We start from the raw sequence: 27,430 nt of genomic DNA, 5'->3' as shown, positions 1-27,430 counted from the left end.
CCCGTTTCTCAGCCTCCTGATCTGGATTTCACCAGAATGGTCCTCGTAGGTGTGCTTACAGCCTGGTCTAGCTCACAGCTCTGAGTCTCCCACTTTTCTCCTTAAAACTAGGTTCGAAGAACTAAACCCCAGGTTGGGTTTATCAGCACCATTTCATGGCACTACTTTTCCATTCGTTTCCTCGCTGCTGTGATCAGAACCCGACAAGAAGCCACTTAAGGGAAGTTGATTTTGTCTCAGGGTTTGAGGATACGTTCTGTCCTGGTGGGGAAGCCCGTGGCTCCAAGTCAGCAGCAATGCCTGACAGCTGCTTACTCAAACCTCAGCGGAGGAGGAAGCAGACAGGGCTAGAAGTCAAGCTGGGCTCTAAATATCAAGATCCATTTCCATCCCCAAACAACCCACTGGCTCCTGCTAGGCCTCATCTGCTAAAGGTTCCAGTCTCCCAAACCGTGACCAGTGTTCAAACATCGAACTGCTGGGGCACATTTCACATATCAGCCGTCCCAGGGAATCACGGCTGCCATCCATTTGGATGTGTAAGAAGAGAATAGCTTGTGTTTCTCCCACACCCAGCATCAGGAGAAGCAGTGTGGCCCGGAGGCCGGCGTGTGTGTGTGTGTGTGTGTGTTTATGCTATGTAATTGGAGTGGCAGGTCCTTTGGTATTTTTTTTAAATGTTAAATGACATGAACCTAATGCTCAAATCTTTGAGGTCTGTGGATGTGTGAGGAGATACAGCAAAAATCTGTACTTCGAGTCCCAGCAGGAAGGTGTTCCAAAGTATCACAGCCTAGGAGCCCCTTTGTTCCGGGAGAGCCCTTGTCTTCAGCTGTACCCCTTAAGGGAAAGCAGTTGTGCAACCAAAGAGATGCCGAACATTTACCTGGGAGCCCTGTGTGATGAGAACAGAGTCCTCGGAGGCGAGATTGGTTTGTTTACAGAAAGGGTGGGATATAGCCCGGGATGGGGACTTCATTCTCCCTTTGTGAATCCAAGGGAGCGTCATCTTCTCAAATCACCGTGGTCACTAGGAAAGCCAGGCTTAGTGGCTCGGACAGAGGCAGGCATCCAATCTGTGAGTTCGAGGCCAGCCTGGTCTATAGAGTGAGTTCTAGGACAGCCAGAGGTACATAATCTGTGGTGGGAGGGAGATCTTGCTGGCCTCAAGTTTCACAGACACTTATGAGGAGGGTACCAAGTGCGGGGAACCGTGTTTCGCTCGGGGACACTCCGTGGGGCATCCTGACCCTCGCTGGATTCTTCAGAGAGGGACCACAGGATGAGCTGTGCGCGTAGCGCGGCCACACGGCGTGGGGAGGCTCCAAAGCCCAGCCGGGGCGGCGGCGCCGAGGGTGAGGCCGGCCAGAAAGGTTCTGGAACCAAGGCTCCGTCTGTCAGAGCCCTGAAGCCGCGAGCGCCAGGAGAGCCTCCTCGGGCCCCGGCCTCACACCACGTCGGCATGCCACGTCACCCGCGCGCGCCCCGGACGTACTTCTGGCCCGAGGCAGCGCCCCGGAAGTAGCCGCGGACGTCGGAGCAGGCGGGTGGGACCGGCGCGGATGTGGCTAGGCTGCTGAAGGCAGGTTCCGCAGTATGGCGGGGACGGCACTGAAGAGGCTGATGGCCGAGTACAAACGTGAGTCGGGCGGCTCCCGCCTTCCCGTCCTCTTCCCGGTAGCCTACCGCCGGGCGCTGCGCTGCGTTAGCCCTGCGACCCGGACAGCCCGCGTGCGGAAGGCTGGGCTGTCGCCTGCGCGCCCCGGCCCGCTGCCGCGGGGCAGGCCCTGAGCTCAGATGCGGGCTCGGCCAGCGCGGTCATTGCCCTGCGACCCGGACCTGGTCCCTGGTCCCTGAGTCCCTGCGGGTTTGCGCATCCGTCCTCCCGACAGGAGACGCACGCCGCGGGGCGGTGCTCAGCAAGGACTGGGTTGTCCCTGTAAGGTGGTCATGAGGTAGAGGAGAGTTTGGGGAAAAAGTTGAAAGTGAGCAAAATAAAGATTTAAACCTCCGGCCACGCTGCAGGCGAGAGTTGCTGTCCTGCTGGAGCAAACCAAAGTTTTGCAAACACGGGTTCGGGGACTTGAAAAGACCATTTCCTTTTCTCTGGATCAGTGTTTAGCACTGTTTTACTTTTTCAGCTCTGTTTCCAGGCCTAAAAACATCATCTCTTTTTATAAAAATAAATAAATAAAGGAGGTAGGCAGCAGTTAGGTTCTGGGACAGGGGTCTAAGTTCTATCAAGTTCGTTCTCGGCCGAGCTTGTTGAACACAAGGGTAGTCACATTAGAGAAAATTTTATTCCCAATCTTCTGTCCGCGCAAAAGCCTCAAACATTCGTTTGCAGTTAAGGTCACGGATCGTCTAAGTTTGGGAGCGGAAAAGAATTCGCATAAAAGGATGGACCCTAAAATGGGAAAACTGGAGAAGAGGTTAGGGGGGTTCACAAGGGAGAGGACTCCACCTGCGGTGGCCGCTTGCAGAGGAGACAGGGTAAGGAGCGCTAAGGTGGCCTCTGCTGACAGCCAGTCTGGGACCAGTGTTACAGCCATATGGAACTGAGTTGTGCCAGCGACTTAAATGGACTTGGGTTGTGGCCCTGAAAACTGCCCCAGCTGTCTTGGCTGGGCCCAGACCCACTGACGCATGGAAACCATGAGGTCATCAATGGATATTATTTAAGACTGTGACAACAGTGACAGAAAATGCATCCATCAGTACCAAGCATGAGAAGTGAGGGCTTTTTTTGTTTTTTCCCCTGTGTCTGTAAAATTCGATAAAGCCCCTCTGAGTGTGTCCCCTCTTTTATGGCTTAGCATCTGGTTTGTCGTGTTTAAGACAGTGTACTCCAGTGTTAGGTAGACTCAACAGGCGTGGCCATGGTTGAACTAGTGTGCCTGCCCCTTAGCTTCTGGTGCTGGCTTCCATGAGTCTCTGAACTATGTCTCATGTCTCTCCCCGGGGCCATCTTTTCCTGGGTGTATGGATGTCCAGATTTCCCACTTGAGAAGTCAGCAGGCATTGGTTTAGAGCCCAGCCTAGCCAGTATGCTAAGTCTGGTCTGGTGCATCTGGTGAGACCCCGTTTCCAGACGGTGTCACCGTTCCCAGTTTTGGACAGACTTGAGAGTGCTTTAATTGCAGTTATTATGTATTTATGTGTGTGAGCAGGCCAGTGCCTGGGCGTGTGCAGAAGTCAGGACAACTGGCAGGAGTCGGTTTTTCCCTTCTTCTGTGTGGCTTCTGGGAAGCTTGAGCTCAAGTTGTCACACTTGGCAGTAAGTGTGTCTACCCCTGAGTCATGCCTGGGCTCGAATGCGAGGCAGTGCATCACAGTAGAGGCATGAAGCAGAGCAAAGCTGTTTACCTGGAGGCCAGAACACGAAGAAGCGGAAAGGCTGGGCTCCCCATGCTCCCTATGCTCCCTTTAAGGATCTGCTCTCAGTGACAGCCCTCCTCTTCTCTCTGGCTCCTGGCCATGCCTGGTGCTGCTTGCTGTGGTGTGCTTTTCACAAGCAGACACTCAACAGCACCGGAATTGCCAAAACTGAGCCAAAACTTCCCTCTTTGTAGGCGGTTATCAGGCATTTTGTTACAGTAATGGCCAGCCGAGTAACTTGGTGTCCATGATCCCATGCTTGCAAAATAGAGCACCAACAGTGACTTAGAGTCTTCATGATTTCTCCCCTGAATTACCATCCTTTTCCTTTTCTTCGTGTTTGCCACTCTATCTCCAGACAATGTGTAGTTTCCTTTTGTCTGTCTGTCAACTTAGTAGAAAGTATACAGTATTATGTTTTGTTTGCTTGTTTTTGCCTTGGAATCTCTTGCCCAGCATTGTGTCTCAGTTTCCTTTCTCTTGGAGCTTGTGGCTGCAGTTCACTCTCCTTGCTGAGTGGATTTCTTTTTATGAATAAACCGGAATCCATCTGTTCTGCTACCCGTAGACGCTTAATTTGCAGTTTGATTTTTGTAAGTCCTGCAATCGCGAGCAGTTTTGAAAAGCTCTTGGTGCCCATGTGCAGGTTTGTATTGGAGGATAATTCAGACTCATGGAGCATTTGTTTACTCTATTTTTTTTTTCGAGACAGGGTTTCTCTGTAGCTTTGGTGCCTGTCCTGGAACTAGCTCTTGTAGACCAGTCTGGCCTCGAACTCCCAGAGATCCGCCTGCCTCTGCCTCCCAAGTGCTGGGATTGAAGGCGTGCGCCACCACCGCCTGGCCTCATGGAGCATTTGAATGACCAGCCTGTTTCACGATATGCTAAACTGTTTCACTCTGGCTTTTTCAGTGCCACAGCTGAGAGTCTCGCTGCTTTTGCTTTTCATGTAGTCTTTAGCTTCTGGGACTTCATCTTGTCTGGTAGACATAGCATGGTATCCTGTGGCTTTAATTGATATATCAGTGATTATGAGTGAGGTAGCAGCCACTGTTCATGTCCACGGGCCAGCTCTGCCTTTTTTTGGTGAAATGTCTATAGCCGGCAGGCTTTCTTTCTTGTTCCTGTGTGTTCATTGCATCACCTGAGCTGTGAATACTGGTGTCCTCAGAATGCCCTGCCCTACGACCCGCCTGTCCTCCTGACACTGCTGAGCTGTGCATACTAGTGTCCTCAGAATGACCCGCCTGTCCTCCCGGACAGTGCTGAGCTGTGCATCATAGTGTCCTCAGAATGTCCTGTCCTACGACCCGCCTGTCCTCCCGGACAGTGCCGCTCTGCTTTCACCGCTGTAGTGTTGGTATTTCTCTGCACTGGGCACGGCTGTGTCGAGGGTTGTCCATGCTGCTGGCCTTGGTGCAGTGTCCCCTTACTCTTCCAGCAGCAAGTGATGACGCAGGGCAGGTAGTTCCAGCTGTTGTGTTAAAATCTTGACAGGGCTTGCCAGGGTGGAGTGAGATTTCTCTGTGGTTTTCTGAGTAGCCATCTAAAATGTATGACTTGTTTCTGGGAGTGTCCACTGATATTTTGATATTTTCAGAAACCTCTGTTGACCCTGAATATCTGTAGATATTCAGATAGGGAGCAGTGATTGTTCCTTTTCCTTTTTAAAGGTTTTGTTTGTATTCTTTGTGTGTAGTCTTTGCCTATATGCATGTCTGTGTACCATGTGCTTGCCTCGTGTCTGCAGAAGCCAGAAGAGGGAGTTAGATCTCCTGGAGCTGGAGTTACATAGAGACAGTTGTGGGTGTTGGGCACTGAACCCGGGTCCTCTGTAAGAGTAGCTAGTGCTTCTAACTGCTGAATCATTTCTCTAGCCTCATGCGGTTCCCTTTTAATGTCGAGTGGTAATCCATTGCATGGCCAGGCTACTCTGTTTAAACATTTGCTTCCCGATGATCACTGCTATGAGACTGCTGTGAACATCGTGTGCTTGTCTTCGTTTCTCTTGGCATAAATGCCTGCTTAGTTTAGAAGGCTCTGCCCAGTTGTCTGATGCCGCTGTTCTCACTAACACAGATGCTCCGCAGCTCTTTAGAGTTTTTAATTTTTTCTCCTTCCTGTTCGGCTTATGTTAGTGTCTCCAGTGGCTTAACTTGAAATTTTCTCATAACGGACAGTGTTGAGTCATTGCAAGCTTACCGACCATCTGCCTTTTTTGATGAAATGTTTATTTTTAAATTGGGTTGTTTCCTTAGCTTGTACACTTCTTTAACATTGCCTTTTATTGGATATTTGCCTTGCCAATATTTTCCCTCTTTGGCTTGACTCCATGTGTCATTTCCCCAGTCCAGTGGTTCCTTTATTTTAAAACTTTAGGTTTAGTTTATTTCTGTTTACATGTAAGTCTGTGTGTTTCACAGTTAATACCTGTAATCCATTTTAAAGTTTCGTGGGAGAAGTCAGGGTTCCTTTACATATTATCTGGGAGTGTTCCAGCTGTGTTAGTTTGCTGTGCTGTGCCTTAGACTAGTGGAGGCAAGAGAATCTGATTTTCTTGCAGCTCTGAAGACAAGACCTCCAGAGTTAGGGTGCGGGACAGGCCTGTCTACCTGGACTCAGCAAGGACTCACTTGAACCTGGTTGTCTCTGTTCAGCATGTCCTGTGCAGTGTGTAGAACATGTCAATGTGACCCCTGGCTTTCCCTGGTTTTCCTCTGTAGACTTTGGGGCTTTTGTGCTTCCTCAGTTTCTTGAAAGAGTAGCCTCTGCAGCCGTCTTTCTTGTTCTTCCCAGTGTATCAGTGTGATAGGCTTCTAGAAATGGAATCATTGGACAAATTTGTATTTTGTTTGTGTAGTCGCTACTTCTTAAACTACTTTTAAGAAAAGTAGTTTTTATTTATTTATTTTTTTTATTTTTTTGGGTTTTTCGAGACAGGGTTTCTCTGTAGCTTTGGTGCCGGTCCCGGAACTAGTTCTTGTAGACCAGGCTGGCCTCGAATTCACAGAGATCCGCCTGCCTCTGCCTCCCGAGTGCTGGGATTAAAGGTGTGCGCCACCACCGCCCGGCGAAAGGTAGTTTTTAACAAATTACCATTTTCAGGGAATAGTCTTTGAAATTTTCTGATATGGTTAGTAATTGTTTCTCTTCTAGAATTTATGTTTATCAGTAAACATGGAACTGTGGTTTCCTGTGTTGCCGTGAAGCCTTCCTGCCATTGACTGCAGTTCATCTCTGACCAGCAGGTGTCACTGCTGGATAGCGAAGTGGGTGGGATGGTGCTGGCTGCCCAGAGCCTGGGTCTACAGCATTGCTGGTCTTCTGCCGCAGGCTTGTCCTCCCCGTCTCTCTAAGGGAAAAGTGGTGTCTCAGGAAGATTCTGAGGGAACTCCTACAAAGAATACAGCTCTTCTGCAGTTTGTGCTAGGTGACCTTTGTTCCATGCATTGTGCCTCAGCCCCATATTTTAGCAGCCTCATTTTAAGTGTTTTTGTTTCATCAGGGGTGATGGGACTAGATTTCAGATGACGGAGCATGTAAAGCCTTGGCAAGCTGGTTCTGTTCTTTATCCCGATCTGTTCCTGTGATAGAGATACAGAGGGAGACTGTAGACTGTTGTTGGGAGGTGCTCCCTCCATCCGTCCTGGTACTTGGCCTCTTCCTCTGCCTTCTTACCTCCTTGAAGTGTGCGCACATCTGGCCGCACAGCCTCTTGTTCCTTCTTCTTGCCTGGCCTCTCCTTATCTTCTGTCTCTCTCTTTCACTGTAAACAAAAATCTTTATTGCTACTTTGTGTTTATAAATGTTTGCCTGCATGTATTAAAGTGCACTGCATATATACAGTGCTACAGAGACGAGACAAGGGTGTTAAATCCCCTGAAACTGGGGTTATTGGCATTTGTTATCTGCCATGTGTGTGCTGGGTCCCAGTACGAGCATTGAGTTCTCCTAGCCACTGAGCCTTCTCTCCAGTCCCTTATTCACGTTTCCCCACCAGCGTTTTTAGTTAGATTTACTTGTGTGTCTTGGGGGTGTGGCTGACATAATATGACATTCATGTGGATGTCAGAGGACAGCTTGTGGATCAGTCTCTCTATCATGTGGGTCCTGGGCTTTAAACCCAAGTCACCAGACTTGGCAGACAGAACCGTCATTGGCCGAGCCTTTTCTTAATAGTGTCCTCTGTTGTGTATTTTCCAACTTAGCCCCCTTTTCCTTTTCTGGGGTGATAGCTAGAGGCCCACAAGATGGTCTAGCACTGTTTTGCCTTTGCAGGTTTTCCTACAGTGCAGCCTGTAGGAAACGAGGCCATGTCAACCCTGGATTGCTTACCATTAAGTGAAGAAAGCCTGCATGATGTGTCCCTGGTGGACTGGGGAGGTTTGTGACCTTTGAGATTGTGTACAGCCCTAACCAAAGAAAGCTTTGGCAGGGTCTGCTGTGGTGTCTGTCCTGTGACTCTGTCCATGACAGGGTGTGCTTGTGATATTGGATGTGCTCTCCCTTCTCCTCTCTCTCCCCTTTCTCTTCCTCTCCCCTCTGCTCGCTCCTGGGTGTAGTATACGGCAAGGGCAGCAGGGCAGGCAGTAAGAAGTATTCCGTGCCCTGGAGCGTTAAAGTGAAGTTAAGTTTGTTTTGTGAAGACCGAGACAGCCCCACTTGTCAAGTGTGGTTCTGTTAGTGTTTCCGTGTCTCTGTGGCCGTGTGTTCTCTCCTAAGAAACGCACTTTCTAACCGCACATATGGATGCTGACCTCATAGCAACTTTGAGCATCTCACCATTTCTTACTGGCTTTAGATTTCTTTGGATGATCAGTTTCCATTCTTTGTTTCTGGTCCTTTTGCCTTAATCTTATTTAGCAGGGTTACTAATTTCTGTTTTTCAGAGGTCACCATGTGGCTCTGCAGGCCTTTTGTATGCTTGCTGTCGGTCATCTTGATTGCATTGGCGCTCAGATGATGCAGTGTACTCTGCTGGTTTTCTTACTGTGTGACTTGTCCTCTTTCCCTTCACTGTTTTCCAAGTGTGTCCACAGGTTTGGTGTCTGTTCACACAGGTTGTAGTCATCTGTAGGTCATTACCACAGCAATATCTAATGTGAGTGACTTTATTAAGCAGAAATGCTCATTTGGGCACAGTGGGGCACACACACAAGTCTTTCTTGCAAGGCAGAGGCTAGAGGGTCGCTGCAAGTTTGAGGCCAGCTGGGGACATAGTGAGTTCCAGGCCAATCCAGGTTTTACAGGTGACACTCTGGCTTAAATTTCTTTTTTTAGCTCACATTTTTGGAGTTCAGAGTACAAGGGTCTGTGGGGTGACAATGGGTGACCAACGTCGTGGTGACTGTAGTGGTTTGAGTGCGGGATTGTATGTGACAATGTGATCACACCTGGCACAGGAAGCCAGAGAGCAGCAAGCCGCTTTTGTAACCACCCTGGAGTCATGTACCAATGTCACACATGCCCCTAGCTCCTAAGGTCATGCTCTTCCCCACCCCAGTACTGCTAACCTGCTTTCAACCCTAGACTCTTAGGGACACACCCCAGACTGGAACATGACCTAGACTAAAAACCATGTTGCCAAGAATTGACATGCCGCCTGGTGGCCGAGCTGGTTGTCTGGTCTTCGGCAGCTCCTGGTCTTAAGTGGCTGAGACTCTGTAGTAGGCCTGTCTTCCATGTCATCGTCATGGTGGGCATCTGCACTTCTGCAGGGTGGTGGCCAAGACCACTGACCTGGAGAGTGATAGATTTGATTATGCCTCTCCCTGCCACCTCAGCCTGGCCTCCTCCTGTTCTGTCACCTTCAGAAAGGTTTGAGCTCTTAAATGATAGGAAACGCCATTTAATTAGGAAACAGCCCATTTTAGATTTTGAGTGTTTGTCAGAGGAGCTGGCAGGAGCATGACGGGGTACAGTCTGTACCCCATTGTTTTCACTTCTTACTGGTATAAAGGGCTGCTCAGAGCCAGAGTTGGTTTCGGGGCTGGGCATTTATTTGGGAACAGAGAGCTGCCCTCTTGGAAGACGTGTACGCTGTAATCTGGTTCATATGACTCATGAAAGTGTTCTGCTAAGTGACAATGTAACATATTCTGTCTGATAATGGCTCTGCTCCTTAACTTTACAGAATTAACCCTGAATCCTCCAGAAGGAATTGTGGCAGGTAAGGGCCTCAAGTGACTTCATTATGATTTTTCTTCCAATTGTCAAAGTGGCCTTCTAATTAAGATGTGGAATTTTTTTTTCTTTCCCTGTAGGCCCCATGAATGAAGAGAATTTTTTTGAATGGGAGGCATTGATCATGTAAGTTAATTGTTTTTACCCGCTGTACTGGAAACCAGGCCTAAGGGTCTCTACTCTGATGTGTTGAGTGGGTCCAGGCAGGCCTTGTTCTCTGGGCAGAATCCAGGTGAACACAGATCCAAAGGAGAGGGCAGTGTTCTTTTAGCACCAATAAAAACATTTAGTTGGGAGCTGGAGAGATGGCTCAGAGGTTAAGAGCATTGCCTGCTCTTGCAAAGGTCCTGAGTTCAATTCCCAGCAACCACATGGTGGCTCGCAACCATCTGTAATGGTGCCCTCTTCTGGTCTGCAGGCATACACTAAAACAGAATATTGTATACATAATAAATAAATAAATATTTAAAAAAAACATTTAGTTGTAAATATTGGCTCTGGATAGTTTCAAGATGGCGATTTTTAATGTCATCTTGAAACTTCTTAGGGAGAAACAGTCTTCTTAGGAAGCAGCAATTCCTTACTTAGCTCTTTGCTTTCACACCATAGACACACAGAAAGCTTCCGTGTGCCCAGAGCTGTGGGGTTTCTCCCCACGAGAGCAGCATCCAGGATGCTCTGATGCAGTGCGGTCATGACACCGTCTATCTGGAGAGTGGCAGGTCCCCAGGCTGAGGTTTCTGTCCCCAGGACGGCCTCTGTTTAGGCCTAGCCTTAAGTCTGAGTGTCTGGAGCTTCTGACTAGCTAGCTGCTAGCCGTCAGGGTTCAAGTGACCCATCATTATAGCAGCCCCTGAAAGCGAGACACTTCACTCACAGTCAGTCTCTTACAGAGTGCTTTTGGGTTTGGTTTTTGAAGTATAGGTATGAGTGTTTTGCCTACATGTGTGCCTGGTGCCTGTGACGGTTAAAAAAGGGTGTTAGATTTTCTGGAACTAGAGTTATAGACAGTTGTGAGCACAGGTACTTCATAGCACATGGTGAGTTCTTGTTCCTCCTGTGAGCTGCCACACATGGGCTGGCCACAGGTTCCAACCCCATCCTGTAATGCCACTATCTCCTTTCCCTGATGGCATATATAACTCTGATAACCTGCATGGAAGCCCAGCTGGAGCTGTCTAGTCAGCTTTCTTGACCTCCCTTTATGCATTACTTCCTCAAGCCTAGACCCTTCTGGAAGGAGGAGGGTCTTATCACCTGTCATGGGGAAAGTTAAGTCAGAGAATTTCTTTACGATCTGGCTTGGGCAGTTTGTCTAAATGCTGAAGGCCTGACCCGAAAGAATGACTTAGAAACCAGAAACCATGGCTAGAAGTGAAACAAAACAACATATGTGTGTATTTATCAATATATATCTGAAAGGAATGGTATCGGCTCAGGGCCCCCAAGACCAAGTTCTCAGCACAAAGATTTATTTTCCCAGAGGGACAGAGGGCAGGGGATAAGAGACAAAAAAGGAGCTAGAGGATGTGAGAGAAGGGAAAGAGAATGAGTTGTATTAATTTTTTTGCTCTTTTGGCTTTTTAGGTTCTTTTGGGGCCCCACCACCCAGCTCCCAAATAAATCACACACGGAGGCTTATTCTTAGTTTCGAATGCCAGCCTTAGCTTGGCTTGTTTTTTGCCAGCTTTTCTTAACTTATATCATCTCGAATACCTTTTGCCTCTGGGCTTTTATCCTTGTCTATTTCTGCATACCTTTCTTTACTGCTTTCTCCTTGGCTTGCTGGGTGACTGGCCAGATGTCCCCTCCTTCTCTTGTGCCTTGGTCTCCTTCTATTTATCCTCTTTGCCTGATAACCCCACTTATCCTTGCCTCTGCCTTGCTATTGGCCGTTCACCTCTTTATTAGGACCATCAGGTGTTTTAGACAGGCACAGTAACCCAGCTTCACAGAGTTAAACAAATGCAGCGTAAACAAAAGTCACACACCTGAAAAAATAGTCCCCAACAAATGAGAGAATGGGGGCAGTGGTATTTGTCCTGGAGGGACAAGGGACTGCATCCGGATAGAGAGGAGATAGACATGACACATAGGAAGATGGCAATTTATGAAGGTACAAGGGGAAACCCCAGGTTAGGATGAGGTGCTTTGTTTTAATGGGGCATGTTAATTAGGTAAGCCAAATTAAATTAGGGGCTTTTGATGCTAGACTTCAATACTTTGATAGCTGGACCTTGAAAGTCAGCCTTAGGAGGAGGAAGTGGCCAAATAAGGGAATAGACCTTTGGGTCTAGCTTGCTTTAGGAATGTAATCTAATGGTTTTTAGCAAGGCTGAGGGAAGTGGGGAGAAGGACAGGGCCTGCCAGAGCCACATTCTTGTGTGGGCTAGTGTCCCTTCAATATTTATATCCCATAATTCACAGTAGTTGTGATGGATTTGCGTCCAATAGTGTAGGTGGCTTTTCTAGTAGGAAAAAGGTCCTTAAAGTAGTAGGTGGCCAAAGGGACCTCCCAGAGCAACATTAGACCTGAAAAACCAGGGCCTCTGCTTCTTCCCCCCTTTCTCCTTCCCACCCCACTTCTGGTTCTCATTTTTCTGTTTGCCTTCTCTGGCTTGCAGGCCTTCCACTGTTCCTGGTCCTGAGTATGATGCAGCTTATACCAAAGTGAGCTTGTGGCTCCTATGCCCAGTCTCGATTTTGTGATATTTAACTTTCAGTCACGTTAGAAAGAGCAGCAGAGGGGCCCTGAGTCTAGAGTGTTCTCTTCTCTGGTCCATACTCAGCCTGTTTAGCATTCTTTTTCCTACTTTAGATGTGCAAGAAAATAAAGTTAGGTTAAACTGAGAAAGCCACACCCTGTAATCAGTCTCTCAGTCAATAATCATTTCCAGTTAACTACAGTGTTTCAGGTTGGACTTTGTTGGTTGAGAAGCACTCTGGGGGGACAGGGTGGGGAGACACCTGGTGTGAGCTCTGAGCAAGGTAGGACTCGTTTGTGCCTGTGCTTATAGCACACTGGTGTGTGTCCCATCGGTGTGTCCATCCCACCCCCAATGCTCAGAGCCCTGTCCATGCTATCAACACGGCATCATCTATGACCAAGCCTTTTTATTTTTAATTTTCAGACAGGGTTTTGCTAAATTTACCAGGTTGGTCTTTTTTTTTAAATATTTATTTATTTATTATTATGTATACAATATTCTGTCTGTGTGTATGCCTGCAAGCCAGAAGAGGGCACCAGACCCCATTACAGATGGTGTTGAGCCACCATGTGGTTGCTGGGAATTGAACTCAGGACCTTTGGAAGAACAGGCAATGCTCTTAACCACTGAGCCATCTCTTTAGCCCCTACCAGGTTGGTCTTGAACTCACTCTTGTGGTTCAGGAAAGGCCTTGAACTTTTGATCCTTTTCCTCAGCTTGTTGAGCTGCTATAGGCCTACCACATTAGTTCCTAAAGATCTATAAGTTGGCCTGCAAAAATGTCTGGTAATTTTTGCCTGTGAAGGTTAGGCTGTGCGTGAAATCTGAGTGAAAGTGAGGGGTTTTGATTTTATTTAAGTCATCCATAAACACTATCTAGAGAAAGTCCACTAGACCTGATGCTTGTCAGACCTTAATTGCTTGAGCTGTGTCACATTTTTGTAAGTTTTCTGGAGTCTGTGTGCACCGTGGTACACTTGAGCCTTGTGTACTTGAGGGGTCTGTTCCAAGTCTCTGGTGGACGCTGGAAACCTAGTCTGTAACAGTAACAACAAGAACTGGTAAAGTGGAGAAATTGGCCTGCATGGTGGTGGCGCACGCCTTTAATTCCAGCACTCGGGAGGCAGAGATAGGTAGATCTCTGAGTTCAAGAGTTGCCTGGTCTACTGTTGTGAAATTTAGTTTAGGATGTGTTACGTTTGTTTATACGGAACATTTGTTTAATAATGCAAAGATGTGTTGCATTCTTTTATGTTGCATTTGTGTAACTCTGTAAAACGGTGTTACTTTGCCTGTCTAAAACACCTGATTGGTCCAATAAAGAGCTAAATAAATGGTCAATAGCAGAAATGGGCTGGGCTGCCAGGCAGAGAAAATAAATACATAGGAGAAGTCTAGAAGAGGAAAGAAGAGGGAGGAGCGATAAAAGGAGGAGAGGAGGGTGCCATGGGCCAGACACACAGACAAACAGAAACATAGCCAACTAGGGAGTAGGAAGGAAAGAAAGAGCTATAGAATAAAGAAAGGTAAAAAGAGGCCGGGCGATGGTGGCGCACGCCTTTAATCCCAGCACTCGGGAGGCAGAGGCAGGCGGATCTCTGTGAGTTCGAGACCAGCCTGGTCTACAGAGCTAGTTCCAGGAAAGGCTCCAAAGCCACAGAGAAACCCTGTCTCGAAAAACAAAAACAAAAAAAAAAAAAAAAAGAAAGGTAAAAAGCCCAGACAAGAGGTAGTTAAAGAGAAATGGGATATTTAAGTTAGAAAAGTTGGCTAGAAACAAGCCAAGCTAAGGCCGGGCTTAAGAATAAGTAAGTAAGAATAAGCCTCTGTGCATTTATTTGGAAGCTGGGTGGTGGCCCCCAAAGAGTAAAAGAACCAACTACAGTCTGCTGTGTGAGTTCCAGGGGAGCCAGGGCTGTCTTGAAAAACCAACCAAACAATAACCAAAAACAAACAGAAAAATTAACAGTATTCTATAATGCAAGTTATTTAAAACTTAGGAGTCATTTCTGGAACTTGCTGATTGTTAGCATTAGATGTTGGTGAAGCCATGTAAGATGGAGGATTCTGTTTCTTTTCGGTGAGATAATACAGGCCTGTGGCCATTGCTGCCCCTAGCTAGGTCATTGCTGGGGGGCATGTCAGGTGGAGTCTGTTTACTTTTGTTTCACTTACTTTACAGTGCTGGGAATCAAACTCTGGGCCTCCAGCCATTTCCCCAGGCATTGTTTGCTTTTTAAAGAAGCAGGTGATCATGTGTGTGAACTGATGTGTGACCTGCTTGTTTCATCTGCCATGTCCTGTGTCAACACAGACACACCTGCGCTTGCTCACATGCCATCACAGCAGCACGCCAGCTGTAGGAGCAGCAGTTGTCAGGAGGCTGCAGAGGTCAGGGCACCGATGATCCTGGAGTATTTAGAAGTTGTTGGCTCATGTGTGTCCACAGTAGATGTGCTTGAAGCTCATTGAAGAACAGTTGAGCTCTCTAGTATGGATTTTAAAAAGTCTGTTGAGTTAACTATTACTAATTTTAGATAAACAGTATAAAGTTAAACAAATATTTTGAAAACCTGTCTTAAAAAGTAATTACAAGTGATATTCAGGAGAGCACGTTTGTGTTTGAATAAGGCTTTTGCATTAGTATGGAATTCCCCTGCTTCAAGATCTAGTGACTTTGTGGGTTTTGGTCCTGTTCCAGACCCTTCACAAACAAGAGGCCGTTTACAAATGTTCTTAAAACATCTATCAAGGAATTAACTGTCCTCCTGTGGCTTTGTCTCACCCTGCTGTTTTGGCAGAGAGCTGACTGACTGGAGGCCTTTCCTCCTTCAGAATCTTGCTGGTTTCTAGGGCCTCCTCTGGCCCTGGTAGTTTTGGACTCTGCTTGTCTCATGGAAGCCTGACACTGCTGACTTTCTTTGCCATCGCCTTGACTCAAGGCCTCTTTTGATCTGTGCTTGGGCCAAGCACTGAGGGCTTTGGTAACTGGGCCCTCATGTGCAGATGCAGCTATGTCGTTGGCTGTGCTGTCGTGGTGACTGAGTACCGAGAAAGCAGCTGAGGAGGAGGAGAGCCATTTTAGTCCGCAGTTTATGGTTCCGGGGCTCACTGTGTTTGGAGCTGAGGTGAAGTAGACTGTCACGTTGATGAGAGTTGTGCTGGAGGAAGCTGCTCATCCCAGGGTGACCAGGAAGCAGGAAGGGAGGAGAGGACTAGCCAGGGACAAAACACACCCTTGAAAAGCACCCGTGACCCATTTCCTCCAAACAAGCCCCACCCTCTAACAGCCTATTCAACTGACACCAAAACTCAGTTCCTGCAGTACTCAGTCAGCCTGGTGACCCAGTCACTTCTGTGTACCACTGTTGTGCCCGAGTTTCTGTCCCCAAATGAATCCACAGAGTCAGATTTCCGATGCAAATTACGTGAGGGTTTTTAATATTCAATCTCAAGTTTGGACCAACACTTTTCCAGCACCCATGCATGGCGGGTACAGAAAGTGTGGCAGGGAACCCTGGGAGGGCAGAACTTTTAAAGGGAAATGCTGTAATCAGGGGAGTTCCTGCCCCATCGACTTGGGATTCGGTAAGGAGGGCATAGGGTAAAGTAGACAGGATGCCTCCCAAGAACATCTGGACCTTGTTAAATTTTATGGCCCTGCTCCCTAGCTCCTTAATTGGCTATTTTAAGATATCTGTTCAAATTCTGCGATTGCACACATTTCTGGAGCTGAAATTGGCCCCCTGCTCATTATATGGCTTAAGATGAAGCCCCTTCTTTAAAACAGAGTTTGCAAAGTCAGGTTCTTGTGACCACACTTTGAGTGCAGGAGCCTGGGGGACACTTCAGGTTTCCTGGAGCTGGTGTTACAAGGAGTGATGGGCTGCCCCGCATGGACTCTTAGAACTGAGCTCAGTCCTCTGCAAGACTAGCATGTGCTTTTAGTCAGTGAACGGCCTTTCTAGCTGCTTTAGCTGATTTAACATCATATAGAACCTAAGGAAGTTCAATGATTATATTACTCTTCCATTGCTATGATCAAATGCCTGACAAAAGCAATATAAGAGAGAAGACGCATGCCTTTACTGCCAGCACTCAGGAGGCTAAGGCAGGTGGATCTCTGAGTTCAAGGCTGGTCTGGTCTACAGAGTGAGTTCTAGGACAGCCAGGGCAGCATAGAGAAGGTGCCAAGGAGCAGAGAGAGTTTATTTTTGACTCACAATTTGAGGGTATAGTCCTTTATGGTGGCAAGTTGTGGCAGCAGGAATGTAACATAGCTGGTCACATGGAACCCATGGTCAGGAAGCAGAGTGATGAACGCTCGTGTCCAAACACTCCCCTTTTGAAGATTTGTTTATCTGTATGCGTATTTTGACTGCATGTATGCATGTGTACCATATATGGTACAGTTGAAGCCAGGGCTCACTTGTCTTAACTTGGTTCTCTTGACTAGAGTTAGGACAGTTGTTAGCCACCATGTGGGTGCTGGGAATTGAACCTGGGTCCTGGAAGAGCAAGTGCTCTTGACTCCCTCTTTTATTTGTTTGGCAGTTAGGGTGGGTCTCCCATCTCGGCTAAACTAATCCAGATAGTCCCTCACTGGGAAGCAGACCAGAGGCGATGCTAGGTGATTATAGATTTTGTCAGGTTGACAAGCAGTGCCAACTGTCCCAGTAGTTTCTAGCTCTCTACACTTCCACCTTGGATCCTTTCCAGTTAGTTTTCTGTAAGGAATGAAGTGTAGGAGTCAACCTTCACTCTGCCTGTGGCCTCCACTTGCCTCAGAACTTTTTCTTGAATTTGCCCATTCAGTAATCTTGGCATCTTTGTCAAAAACCAATATAAACCATGATTCAGGGCCTTAGTTTTAGACTTCCTAGTTCACTGATCTGTGCCTGTCCTTCTGCCACGTACCACACGGTCTGATTGTTGTAGCTGTGGTTTTATAGTTGGCAAATATGAGTCCTCCAGCCTTGTTCTTTCTGTTAGACTTCTGCCTGTTCCAGGCGCCATGACTTTCCATGCGCATGTTATTTTCTGCAGTATTCCTGCTGGGGTTGTGGAGTCCTCAGATCTGTTTGTGTGTGGCCACCTGAATAACATTGTGCTCCAGGCTGTAAGTGTGGGGCATTTGTTTATTTAGGCTTTTCAGAAATGAATGTCATTCCCATCACTCATACACCGTGGTACAATTTTAACTCTTGACGTGATCCCCTTTTGTTGCCAGGGTGTGTGTGTGTACGTACACACGCAGGAAGGCCTGCAGAACCTTGCTGCTGAAGGAGGAAGTGCTGTTAGCTTTTTTGCTTACATTTTTCTGTATTTGGCAATTTTTTAAAATGAGTAAGATTAGCACTTGTTAGACAGTGGTCTGTGTGTTAGAATGCACTCTGCAGTTCTTGGTGCCCTTCAGTGAGGGTGCGTTTATGGGTTTTAGCAGTATCTATCACAAAACGTTAGGGTGTGGCTGTGTCTCCTTTGGACAGAGTTGACCTGAAGTTACAACGTGGAACAAACCCTGTTTGTTACTACCTGGCTTCTGACAATGGAAGGATCTTTTGACTACCAAAGAAGAATCAGGATGTCCCTGTCTATCCAAGTTGCTGGGACAGCAAAGGTACCTGTGTACCTTTTTCCTAGTCACAGCTTCCTACTGTGGTGTCCTATTGTCGACTAGGTGGGAACACACAGTCTCTGATGATCCACATCAGCACAGCATGTGGACAGGTGTGTGGTGCTTGCAGCCCTCTTCCCTCACATGATCTGGGCCCTGCTGAGGTAGGAGCAGCTGGAGAAGCCTTTGTTGAACTGTGGAGTGGAACACTCCTGCGGGGTTTTGCTGAGGGTCTGTGGGTGGTAGGGGAGGTTGTTTGTGGGTTTGCCCACTTTTTTATATGCTGTGTATCTAACCAGCCTTACTGTGAAGATTAGCAATCTTTAGTAATTGATCTCTGGTTCTGAGTTCCAGAGAGAGGGTCAGTCTTTTATTTTAACACCTCTTATAATGTAAGACAGTCTGCCATCTGTCAAGACCTTTCATAAAGAGAACAGCAGAGTGGCTTCTCTAACATGAGTGGCAGGTGGGGCCGAGCAGCTGCAGCATCAGGAAGGAGGCTGGTCTGACCCTCTGCTGTCCAGGCACAGGCTTCTCCTCCTTAGGCTTCACTTTGCAGCATCCAAAAATGAAAGGCAAGCTTCCGGTGGAGTTCCGTGTTTACAGGTGTATTGCTGTGTGGTCTGAGGCAGCTCTGGAGGACAGGCTGGGCTAGGCGGTCATCCAGGCAGGGATGGCAGTCATTGGTCATTCTTCCAGTCTAGCCTCTTGCAGACAAGAAGCCAGGGAGGCCTTTAAGGAGGCATTCCCTAAGGGCAGCAGTTATGGCACACACTCTAATGGTGTGCTGGGGAATTGTAAGTTAGGCCAGTGTTTGTAGTCAGTAGATGGAAGTTGTTTGTAGGCACCACAGGGTGTCCTTTCCTGTTCTGTGAGGTGAGGGTCTTTACTCCCAGAAGCGTGGGATGAAACTTGTCCAAATGCTGTTGGTTCTGTTTCTCTGTCCTGGGCAGGAAGCTTTTCTGTGGCATTTCCCACCTTTGGCAGGCATGTCCCTGCACAGTTTGCCACCTGCATACCTGTTCAAGTGGCAGGCATGCTGGAAAAGAGAAAGAAACCCCAGTTTAAACCAGCAGTAAGCCTGGGTATGCGCAAATAGCTTTGCTATTTAAGATGTGGGCGCACTTGAGGAAATGTTGGGTCATGCTTTAATGCTACGAACAACCCAGTAGACTTTTTTTTTTTTAAATAAAGCCCCATTATGAGAAACAAAGACCTGTTATCAAAGCATTGAGCAAATGCCATGTAACTCATTCCAAGGGCACTACCCAGTTTTTTCTTACTCTAGACTCAGAGGTGCCAGCCATAGTGAGACCCTACAGGCTACTTTCTGTCTCAGTCTTGTCTGTCTGTCTGTCTGTCTCTGTCTGTCTGTATCTGTCTCTCTCCTTTTGAGACAGGATTTCTCTGTTATGTATCCTTGACTGGCCTGGAACTCTCTACATAGATCACAGAGATCCGCCTGCCTCTGCCTCCCGAGTGCAGGGCTAATAGCATGCACCACCATGCCTGGCTAGCAGGACTACTTCTGAGATGGTGTCTTTGTCCGACCTTCTGACTGCAGTTTTAAGGACTCCATTCTGCATCTCCCAGCTTTGCTCAATAGTAAAATAGCAGTAGTTCCCTTGACCCCCTTAACTGAGAAGGATGGGGATTGCTGAAAGGTGGCAACCACCTCCATAGTGCTGGACAGATCTGACTTAGGAGAGGAGGGTCCTCAGGGGTCCATCCAGGCCCCTGCAGCATGAGAGAGGAAAACTCAGCTGGACCACACCCTGTGAAGGTGACTGTGCTGCTGCTTCCTGGGGCATCATCTGCCCTGGCCTGGTGCCAGGACCCCAGGGGACTGTCAGGCAGCATGTCATCCCTCCAAGGAGAAGAGCTATTCACCCTTGTTTTTGAAGTAGCACAGGATCGCTTTCCAGAGTCAAGGCTTGTCACTGAGGGAAAAACTTGGCTTAACAAGACACTGCATTGTTCTTTCGAAGCCCTGGGTGTGACTGCACATGAAATTAAAGGTTTTTTTCCCTTGCTCTCTTAATTGTGGAGCTAAAATAGTGCAGCTGGTATTGTACAGATCTGTGTATCACTGTGTATCTAAAAAGAACTCTATCAAAACTTTAAACATATTGATATTGTTTTTGTTGTGTTTTATCTGTGGGAACATATGTGTCTGTGTATACATGTGTGCGTGCAGATGCATATCTGTGCCACATGCATGTGGAGCAGGAGAGCAACTTCAGATGTTCATCAGGACAGCTTGTTTCATTGACCTGGGATTTGCTGATTTGGTGAGGCTAGCTGACCAGTGAGCCTAGGAGATCCCCCAGCTCACCTCCCCAGTGCTTGGGTCAAAGGCTCAATTTTACCTGGGCTATGGAGCCTGCGCCCCCAGATTATTTTTCTTACTTTTATGTGTGTCAAGGTGCTTGAGTCATAAGTACAAGTGTCCCCAGAAGCCAGAGGAGTTGGATCCCCCTGTAGCTGGAGTTCCTGGTGATGGCGAGCTGCCCAGTGAGGTGCTGAGTATCAAACTTGGGTGCTTTGGAAGAGCAGTACGTGTTCTTAACTGCCAAGCCACCTTCCCCACCACACCCTTTGTTCTTTTTGTTGTTGTTTTGAGACAAAATCTTATGTGGACCAGAATGCACTAGATGTTAGGCACCACTACATCCAGCTAAGTTTGCATTTTATTTTATTTATTTATTTATTGTTTTTTGAGACAGTATTTCTCTGTAGCTTTGGAGCCTGTCCTGGAACTAGCTCTTGTAGACCAGGCTGGCTTTGAACTCACAGATCCGCCTGCCTCTGCCTCCCGAGTGCTGGGATTAAAGGCCTGTGCCACCACTGCCCGGCCTAAGTTTTTATTTTGAGAAAATCCTTTCTTGTAAGTAAAGATGGCTTTTGAATCAATATCTTGTAATTTTCCTTAGACTGTGAAAGCCCAGGTCCTTCTCACTGTGAGGGTTCTTTCTGTGTTAGTCCTGCTGTCGCAGGGAGGCAGGGCTGTTTATTATTTATTTATTTGAGACAGGGTATGAATAGTACAGGACTTGTTTTTTACTGGTCTGCTGGCTGTTCCAAGGTGACCTTTCCCATGCTAACATTGGAAGCTGTCAGCCAGCATTTCTGCCTTACTAAGTTTATGTAGCGGAGAATGTCCACGGTCTTTTCAACTGTTGATACGGATTGTATTAGTGAGCTTTGGAAGAAGGAGTTGGTCTTTGGCAATACCCCTCTCCTGTTTCCCTGCCTTCAGGTCTCAGTCCTCATCTAAGGCTCTAGGATTTGAACAGGACTCCTATAATGGCTTGCTCTAATTCTGCTATTTACATACTAAGAGTTGACTGGGTGCAAGTTGGAGTCTTAGGGCCAGGTGGGTTTGCTGTGGCCTAGGTTTCTTTTCTATTGAGCATTAGTGGAAGGATCACATGTGTGCCCTCTCTGTTTGATAGGTACAAAATCACATTACATTGGAAAATTCAAAATATCCTTTGAAATACATTCCTTACTCCTCATCTCTTTGTATGATTATTCTGTGCCACAATTCACACCTCGGTCCTCACAGGAGCTGGACCTCTGCCGACAGTCACCTAACTAGGACTGCAGTGTGCTTGAGTTTCTCTATGGTGCAATTATTATGCAACGCTCTGCTGCCTATGTTTAGCCGTATGTTTACGCCTCAGGTCCAAAACAGCTGAAACAGCTCTCAGAAGAGCGGCAGTTTGTTTAGATTCTCCGTGTTCTTTTTTAAGCAGTGATGGTATCCTTCTCCCACTTCTGAGTCATGGCAGGCTTTGCAGTTGTATTTATTTCCTCATTTTTAGGGGCCCTGAAGACACTTGCTTTGAGTTTGGTGTTTTTCCTGCCATCCTGAGTTTCCCACTTGACTACCCCTTGAGTCCTCCGAAGATGAGATTCACCTGTGAGATGTTCCATCCCAACAGTAAGTGCATCTGAGTGTTGTTGACAGGGCAACAGAATGGTGCTGTGTTAGCAGGAGGCAGGGCTCCTGCAGGCACATGGGGCGCAACACTCCAACACCACGTTTCTGTATGTACATTTCTAAATGACTGGTAGATTCCAAACTGGCAAATCAGTTATGGTGCAAACACCAGGATTTCCATTTTGAAGGTCAGCTTAATGTAAAGAAGCAAAAAATGTTGGAAGTTAACACTAGCTATTCAGTCCAGCCATCCCGCGTTGATGGGCTTACTGCAGCTTTCAGGCCTTGAGAGCTTTGTGGCCTTCATTGGCCTTTGTCACAGTGTCATTTTTAATGACAGAACATGGGAATTGGGCTAGGGAGATGGCTTAGTGGTTAAAAGCATTTGCTGCTCTTGTAGGGGACTCAGATTTGATTCCCAGCTCACAGCCAAGCTCCAGGGAATCTGATGCCCTCTGCAGGCGTCTCTGGAACCAGAGTCTGGAACCAGGCACACATACAGCAAAACACTCATGTACATTAAGAAGTTGGAGCCAGCCTAGTCTTCCTATAGCAGTGCTAAGGGAATGCTCTCGTTAGACGGGATGCAGACACTTAAGAAGCCTTGAGACTCCGTAGAGGTGACATGGTGATGCAGTCAAGCCTATTGTTGACTGGGAAGTAAGGCAGTACCCAAAATGGTCAGAATTTAGTCTTCAGAAAACAGTTTGTGCCAGTATGTGTGGGAAGGGGCACAATATTACGGCCAATAACTCTTCTGATTGGGATTATTTATTTATTTACTTTATTTCTGGTATTATATATAAGAGATTTGAGGGGTGAGGTGCTTGATATAGGGATCACACTGCCCAGGATGTTCTTGAACTCCTGATTCTCCTGATTACATCTCCCAGGTGCTAGATTCCATGCATGTGTTACTGTGCCCAGCTTACCTAAGAGAAATGGGGCAATGTGCTGTATTTTGAGTGATGGCTTTTAGAGACATGTTCCTTCTTGTAAATGATTTTTATTGCCACTAATAATCCTGATCTTAAAGATCTGATCCTGGAGCAGAAATTCAAGTAGGATATTCTATTTTGTAAAAATAATACCTATTTGACACCAGGTTTTTTCGTTTGTTTGTTTTTGTTTTGTTTTTGTTTTTTAGTTTATTTCAATTTTATGCATTTGGATATTTTGCCTGCATGTATGTCTGTGTAACATGTTCATGGCACCCACAGAAGCCAGAAGACTTGAGTCAGATTCCCTGAACTTAGAGTCAAGGACAGTTCTGAGCCATTTTGTGGATGCTAGGAATCGAACCCTGGTCCTCTGGAAAAGCAGTCAATGCTCTTAACCACTGAACGGCCTCTCCAACCCAAATTGATGTCTTTTTATTTTGTAAAAATAATTTTGAAGTGAGTGTGTTGCTAAATGTCTACATCTTCTCTGTATTTAAATAATCCAGTTGCTTTGCCTCTACTCTAGCCATATGGACATAGATGGGGCGGGGGAGTCCTATCAGTTGAATTAGGGATGTCTAAATCCTGCTCTTCAGAGTCCTGTGAAGAGTCTTGGCTTTTGGGTACTTGTATTTTGGAATTTTTGTCCACTCACCTTTCACCTCTTTTGATGGGAATGCTCAGAGAAATCCATAGCAAGGTGGAATCCAGTTAGTTGTGACTGGTTAATGCTAGGTAGACTTGGTCCTAAGCCCCATTGTCAATCCCCAATAGGTCTGGCCTACTGCTGGTAGGCCTTTCTGGGATTTGTGCCATTAGAAAGTGTCCTGTTACTGCTGTACAAATAGCTGGGCCTCTGTCTGCAAAGCCTCCTCAGCACAGTGGCACCATATCTGGGCTCATGTGGCTGCCTCTGCCTTTTACAGTCTATCCTGACGGGAGAGTCTGCATCTCCATCTTGCATGCCCCAGGCGATGATCCCATGGGCTATGAGAGCAGTGCTGAGCGGTGGAGCCCTGTGCAAAGTGTAGAGAAGATCCTGCTTTCGGTGGTGAGCATGCTGGCAGGTGAGCCGTGAATTCTGTTTTCTGTTACTGTAGCAGGCCTGTACTTTTCCAAGTGTGAGCATACTTCCGTGATTACAGACTATATAGGACTTGCTGGATTGTTGACAGTTTGCTATTCTCTGATCTTTGGCATTTTCATTTATTGGGACCCCTCTGTGTGCCATAGTACAGGGGTATAATGCTCAGGACAACAGATACCCCAATGTGAGGTCCCCGTACTTTCAAGGAATTTGCAAACCCACTGACAGTTACCGGCCAGTGTGGTAAACCTGACTGCAGAAACACTTCTCTAGGTCTCTCTGCGGTGAGTTGGGACACTAGGAGTTGACAAGGGAGGTGGGAAGGAAAGGCATTTGGGACTGAGGAGCAGCTGACAGGGACAGGAGCCCTGGGACTGAGCCCAGTGGGCAGCCCTGGGAGTTGCATTGGTTGCTCCATCCTGCAGTTTTGCCTTAGAAAGACCATCTGTGTGGAGCTGGTAGGTATAGGGATTGGGTTGGGAGCAATGCTTTTGACTGCTCAGTCTGATGTTCAAACATTTATATACTCCCTGCCAAGAGAATGGGTGGATTTAGAGGGGCTGGAGAGTGCAGGCTTTCAGACTCCCCTCAGTGTATGAGGACTTGTATTGCTTACTTGGGTCCACTGAGGTTCAAAGCAATAGGATTCAGTCAAGAGAAGTTGGGGTGTGTGGGAAAAGGTGTTGACCAGGTTGGGGGTGGGGTTCCTGTCCCATCTGGTCCTGCAGTCATTCACTCCCAAATAAACACACAGAGGTCTACATTAATTATAAACTGATTGGCCTTTTAGCTCAGGCTTCTTCTTCTTCTTCTTCTTTTTTTCTTTTTGGTTTTTCGAGACAGGGTTTCTCTGTAGCTTTTGGAGCCTGTCCTGGAACTGGCCCTTGTAGACCTGGCTGGCCTCGAACTCACAGAGATCTGCCTGCCTCTGACTCCCAAGTGCTGGGATTAAAGGCATGTGCCACCACCGCCTGGCTAGCTCAGGCTTCTTATTAACTCTTATAACTTATATTAGCCCATAATTCTTGTCTGCCTTAGGCATGTGGCTTGGTGCCTTTTTCGGTGAGGCAGTCACATCTTGCTTGCTCTCTGTCTGGCTTCCTCTCTCTCTGGGTGATGATTGCAGACTGAAACTTTTCCTCTTCTCAGAATTCTTGTTGCCCTACCTATATTTCCTGCCTTGCTACTGGCCAATCAGTGTTTATTTAAAATACAAGTGACAGGGTACAGACCATTGTCCCACAACAAGAAGGGAGTTTCTGTCCCCTGAGGGAGCGTCTACAGATTGCTGGTGGTGAGGGGCCTGCCGACCTGAGACTCAGTGCCCTGCTTGTGCCAGTGTCCCGCCTCCCCTCCTCAGGCACAAGGCCCTGGTTCATGTTGGAAGTCCACTTGGCTCCGGAATGATCCATGAAAGGTCCGTGGTCTTGATGAAAGGAGGCTGTGGTAAGTGCCTACCCTTTCATTGGCAGTTGCCTGTCTTTTCAGAGCCCAATGATGAGAGTGGAGCGAATGTAGATGCCTCCAAGATGTGGCGGGATGACCGTGAGCAGTTCTACAAAATCGCCAAGCAGATTGTACAGAAGTCTCTGGGGCTCTGAGGCCACACCCTGCACACACCGAGCAGACCAGCGCTGTCCTCCAGAACACTTGCCACAGTGCTGCCGTGCTGACACCAACACAGGCAACCGCGGAGCCACGGCACCTATTGTTCCTTCCTTTCCATCCCAGACAGGCAGCTCCCCTAAATCATGACTGGAATAATGACAGTGGCTGCGTTGCTAAGGACTCCTCCTGCTGCGCCTCAGGGAGGGGTCCAGGCCGTCCTCACTACCTCTCCCAGCCACAGGGTGCTCAGCTCTGCTCCTTCCTGCAGTGCTGAGGACCTGCCTCTGTCATCCACCAGGGACTGGGGATACCAGTGCTGCTTCTTCTGAGGACATGGGGCCTTGGAGAAAGCAGTGTGAGCCTGCTGTCCCTGCCTCTCAGTTCCTAGGTGTCCCAGGAGGCACTCTGAGCTTCTTTTGACACTTTGCACTTACAAGCCTAGGCTGCCTTTGGCATGGTGACAGAGGCTTGCTGTGTGCATCACAGATGTCACCATAGCCCCCACCAGGGGCTATTATGTAAATGGGTTTATGAGAAGAGGGGACAGTGGCCACCAGGACTGCTGCTCTCCCAGTTGCATCCATGTCTGAGTTACTGGTGCACTTGAGAGCAGGCTGGGACCACCAGGGTTTTAGTGTGGCTCTCGCCTGGGGGTTCTGTAGATATACATGCAGTTGCACCAGGTTTAGCTCTAGGATCAAATTGTTCTTCGCTGTCAGGGTTGGAAGGGAATCTGCCACTAGGTGCTCAGCAGAGGTGCACATTTTGAACTAGACAAGCTGGGGAACACCTGTGGTGCAGGCCGGGGTGGAGGGTCTCACACAGCAGGACCATGCTGAGCAGCAGTGCCCGAGCAGGCCCCACAAGCAATAACAGATCTTCAGTGTAGGTGGATGTTGGCCTTTTCTAAACAGGTTATATTTACAATGAGTTTCTATTTTTAAAGTGCCGCTCATCTGTGGGTGTGCGCAGTTCTCCCTGCACACGATCCGCTTTTCCCCACCCACGTGTGGTCCCAGCAGTGGCTGGCGCTGTGCATGTCTCATGGTGTTAGTAGTGCCCGGCTCTGGGGCTCCCGGTGGGGACCTGTGGGGACCTCATGCTTTCCTTCTCCCAAGGGAGGCCGTTTCTGTTTGAAGCGCAGCAGAGTCTGGTGTTGGGAGTCCAGGAGAAGGGAATTGTACCGAAATAGTATTTGTAGGCCACTGAGATGAAGCCCTCTCTGAAAAGAAGTGGTCTGTGTGGGGACATGAACACATACAGAGTGGCCCCAGCATGTCGCCACCCTCTGGCCTCCCTGGCAAGCGGTGGAAGACAGGCATTCTCTTTACAAAACAAAAGTATTTTTATTCATTTGTATTTATTAAATGAGAAAAAGAATCCTCTTGTGTTCCTCTTCTGTGGTGGACTTTAACTGCTGTTAAATAAAAGTGTATATCCCACCCCCACAGCGTTTTCCTCTGCTGTTCTCATAGAATCTTCGGGAACCTGAGCCTGGGTCCCCTTCTGGAGTTGGTTGGAGGCAGCTCTGTGGGTGCCAGGTGCTCTCTCCAGGCTCCTGTTTCCTTCCGTCTCCCTTCTCCTTTCCGCCTCTCTCTGGTCTCCAGGACTGGGGGTTTTCCGCTCGGGTCTGTGGCAGGATTCAGGAGCCTATGAACTTGGAGATGTGGGGTTTAATAACTGTGGAGCAGTCTGTGAGTATGGGGTCCAGGGTGGCCGCTAGCAGATACCCGACGGCACTGTGCTTCAGGTGCACATAGCGTATTCTTGCCACGTCATCCCCCAGGCTCTCACTGTGTAGCCCTGGCTGGACATGACTAGATCTGCCTGCCTCTGGCTCTTAAACACTGGGATTAAAGGCATTCATCACTACGCCCGGCATTGTAGTTTACTCTTGAAGCAGTGCTGCAAAGGTACAGTCGATGTTGAACTGCCTTAAAAACCAAGTTATTTAACAAACCT

At 47.7% G+C, this 27,430-nt stretch overlaps 1 protein-coding gene across 1 annotated transcript; it reads left to right on the top strand.

Moving 5' to 3' along the window:
• The first annotated feature begins 1,511 nt into the window (after positions 1-1,511).
• Ube2g2 (ubiquitin conjugating enzyme E2 G2) lies at positions 1,512-26,910 on the top strand. The gene is made up of 6 exons (XM_075979854.1): positions 1,512-1,639; positions 9,512-9,547; positions 9,642-9,687; positions 21,714-21,832; positions 23,700-23,840; positions 25,349-26,910. Exons 1-6 carry the CDS (start codon positions 1,597-1,599, stop codon positions 25,459-25,461), a joined length of 498 nt encoding a protein of 165 aa, XP_075835969.1. The 5' UTR covers positions 1,512-1,596; the 3' UTR covers positions 25,462-26,910.
• The last annotated feature ends 520 nt before the right edge of the window (positions 26,911-27,430 follow it).

Source organism: Microtus pennsylvanicus, chromosome 7 (assembly GCF_037038515.1).
Source record: "Microtus pennsylvanicus isolate mMicPen1 chromosome 7, mMicPen1.hap1, whole genome shotgun sequence".
Taxonomy (NCBI): Eukaryota; Metazoa; Chordata; class Mammalia; order Rodentia; family Cricetidae; genus Microtus; species Microtus pennsylvanicus.
This window is presented reverse-complemented; position numbering and strand designations above follow the sequence as displayed.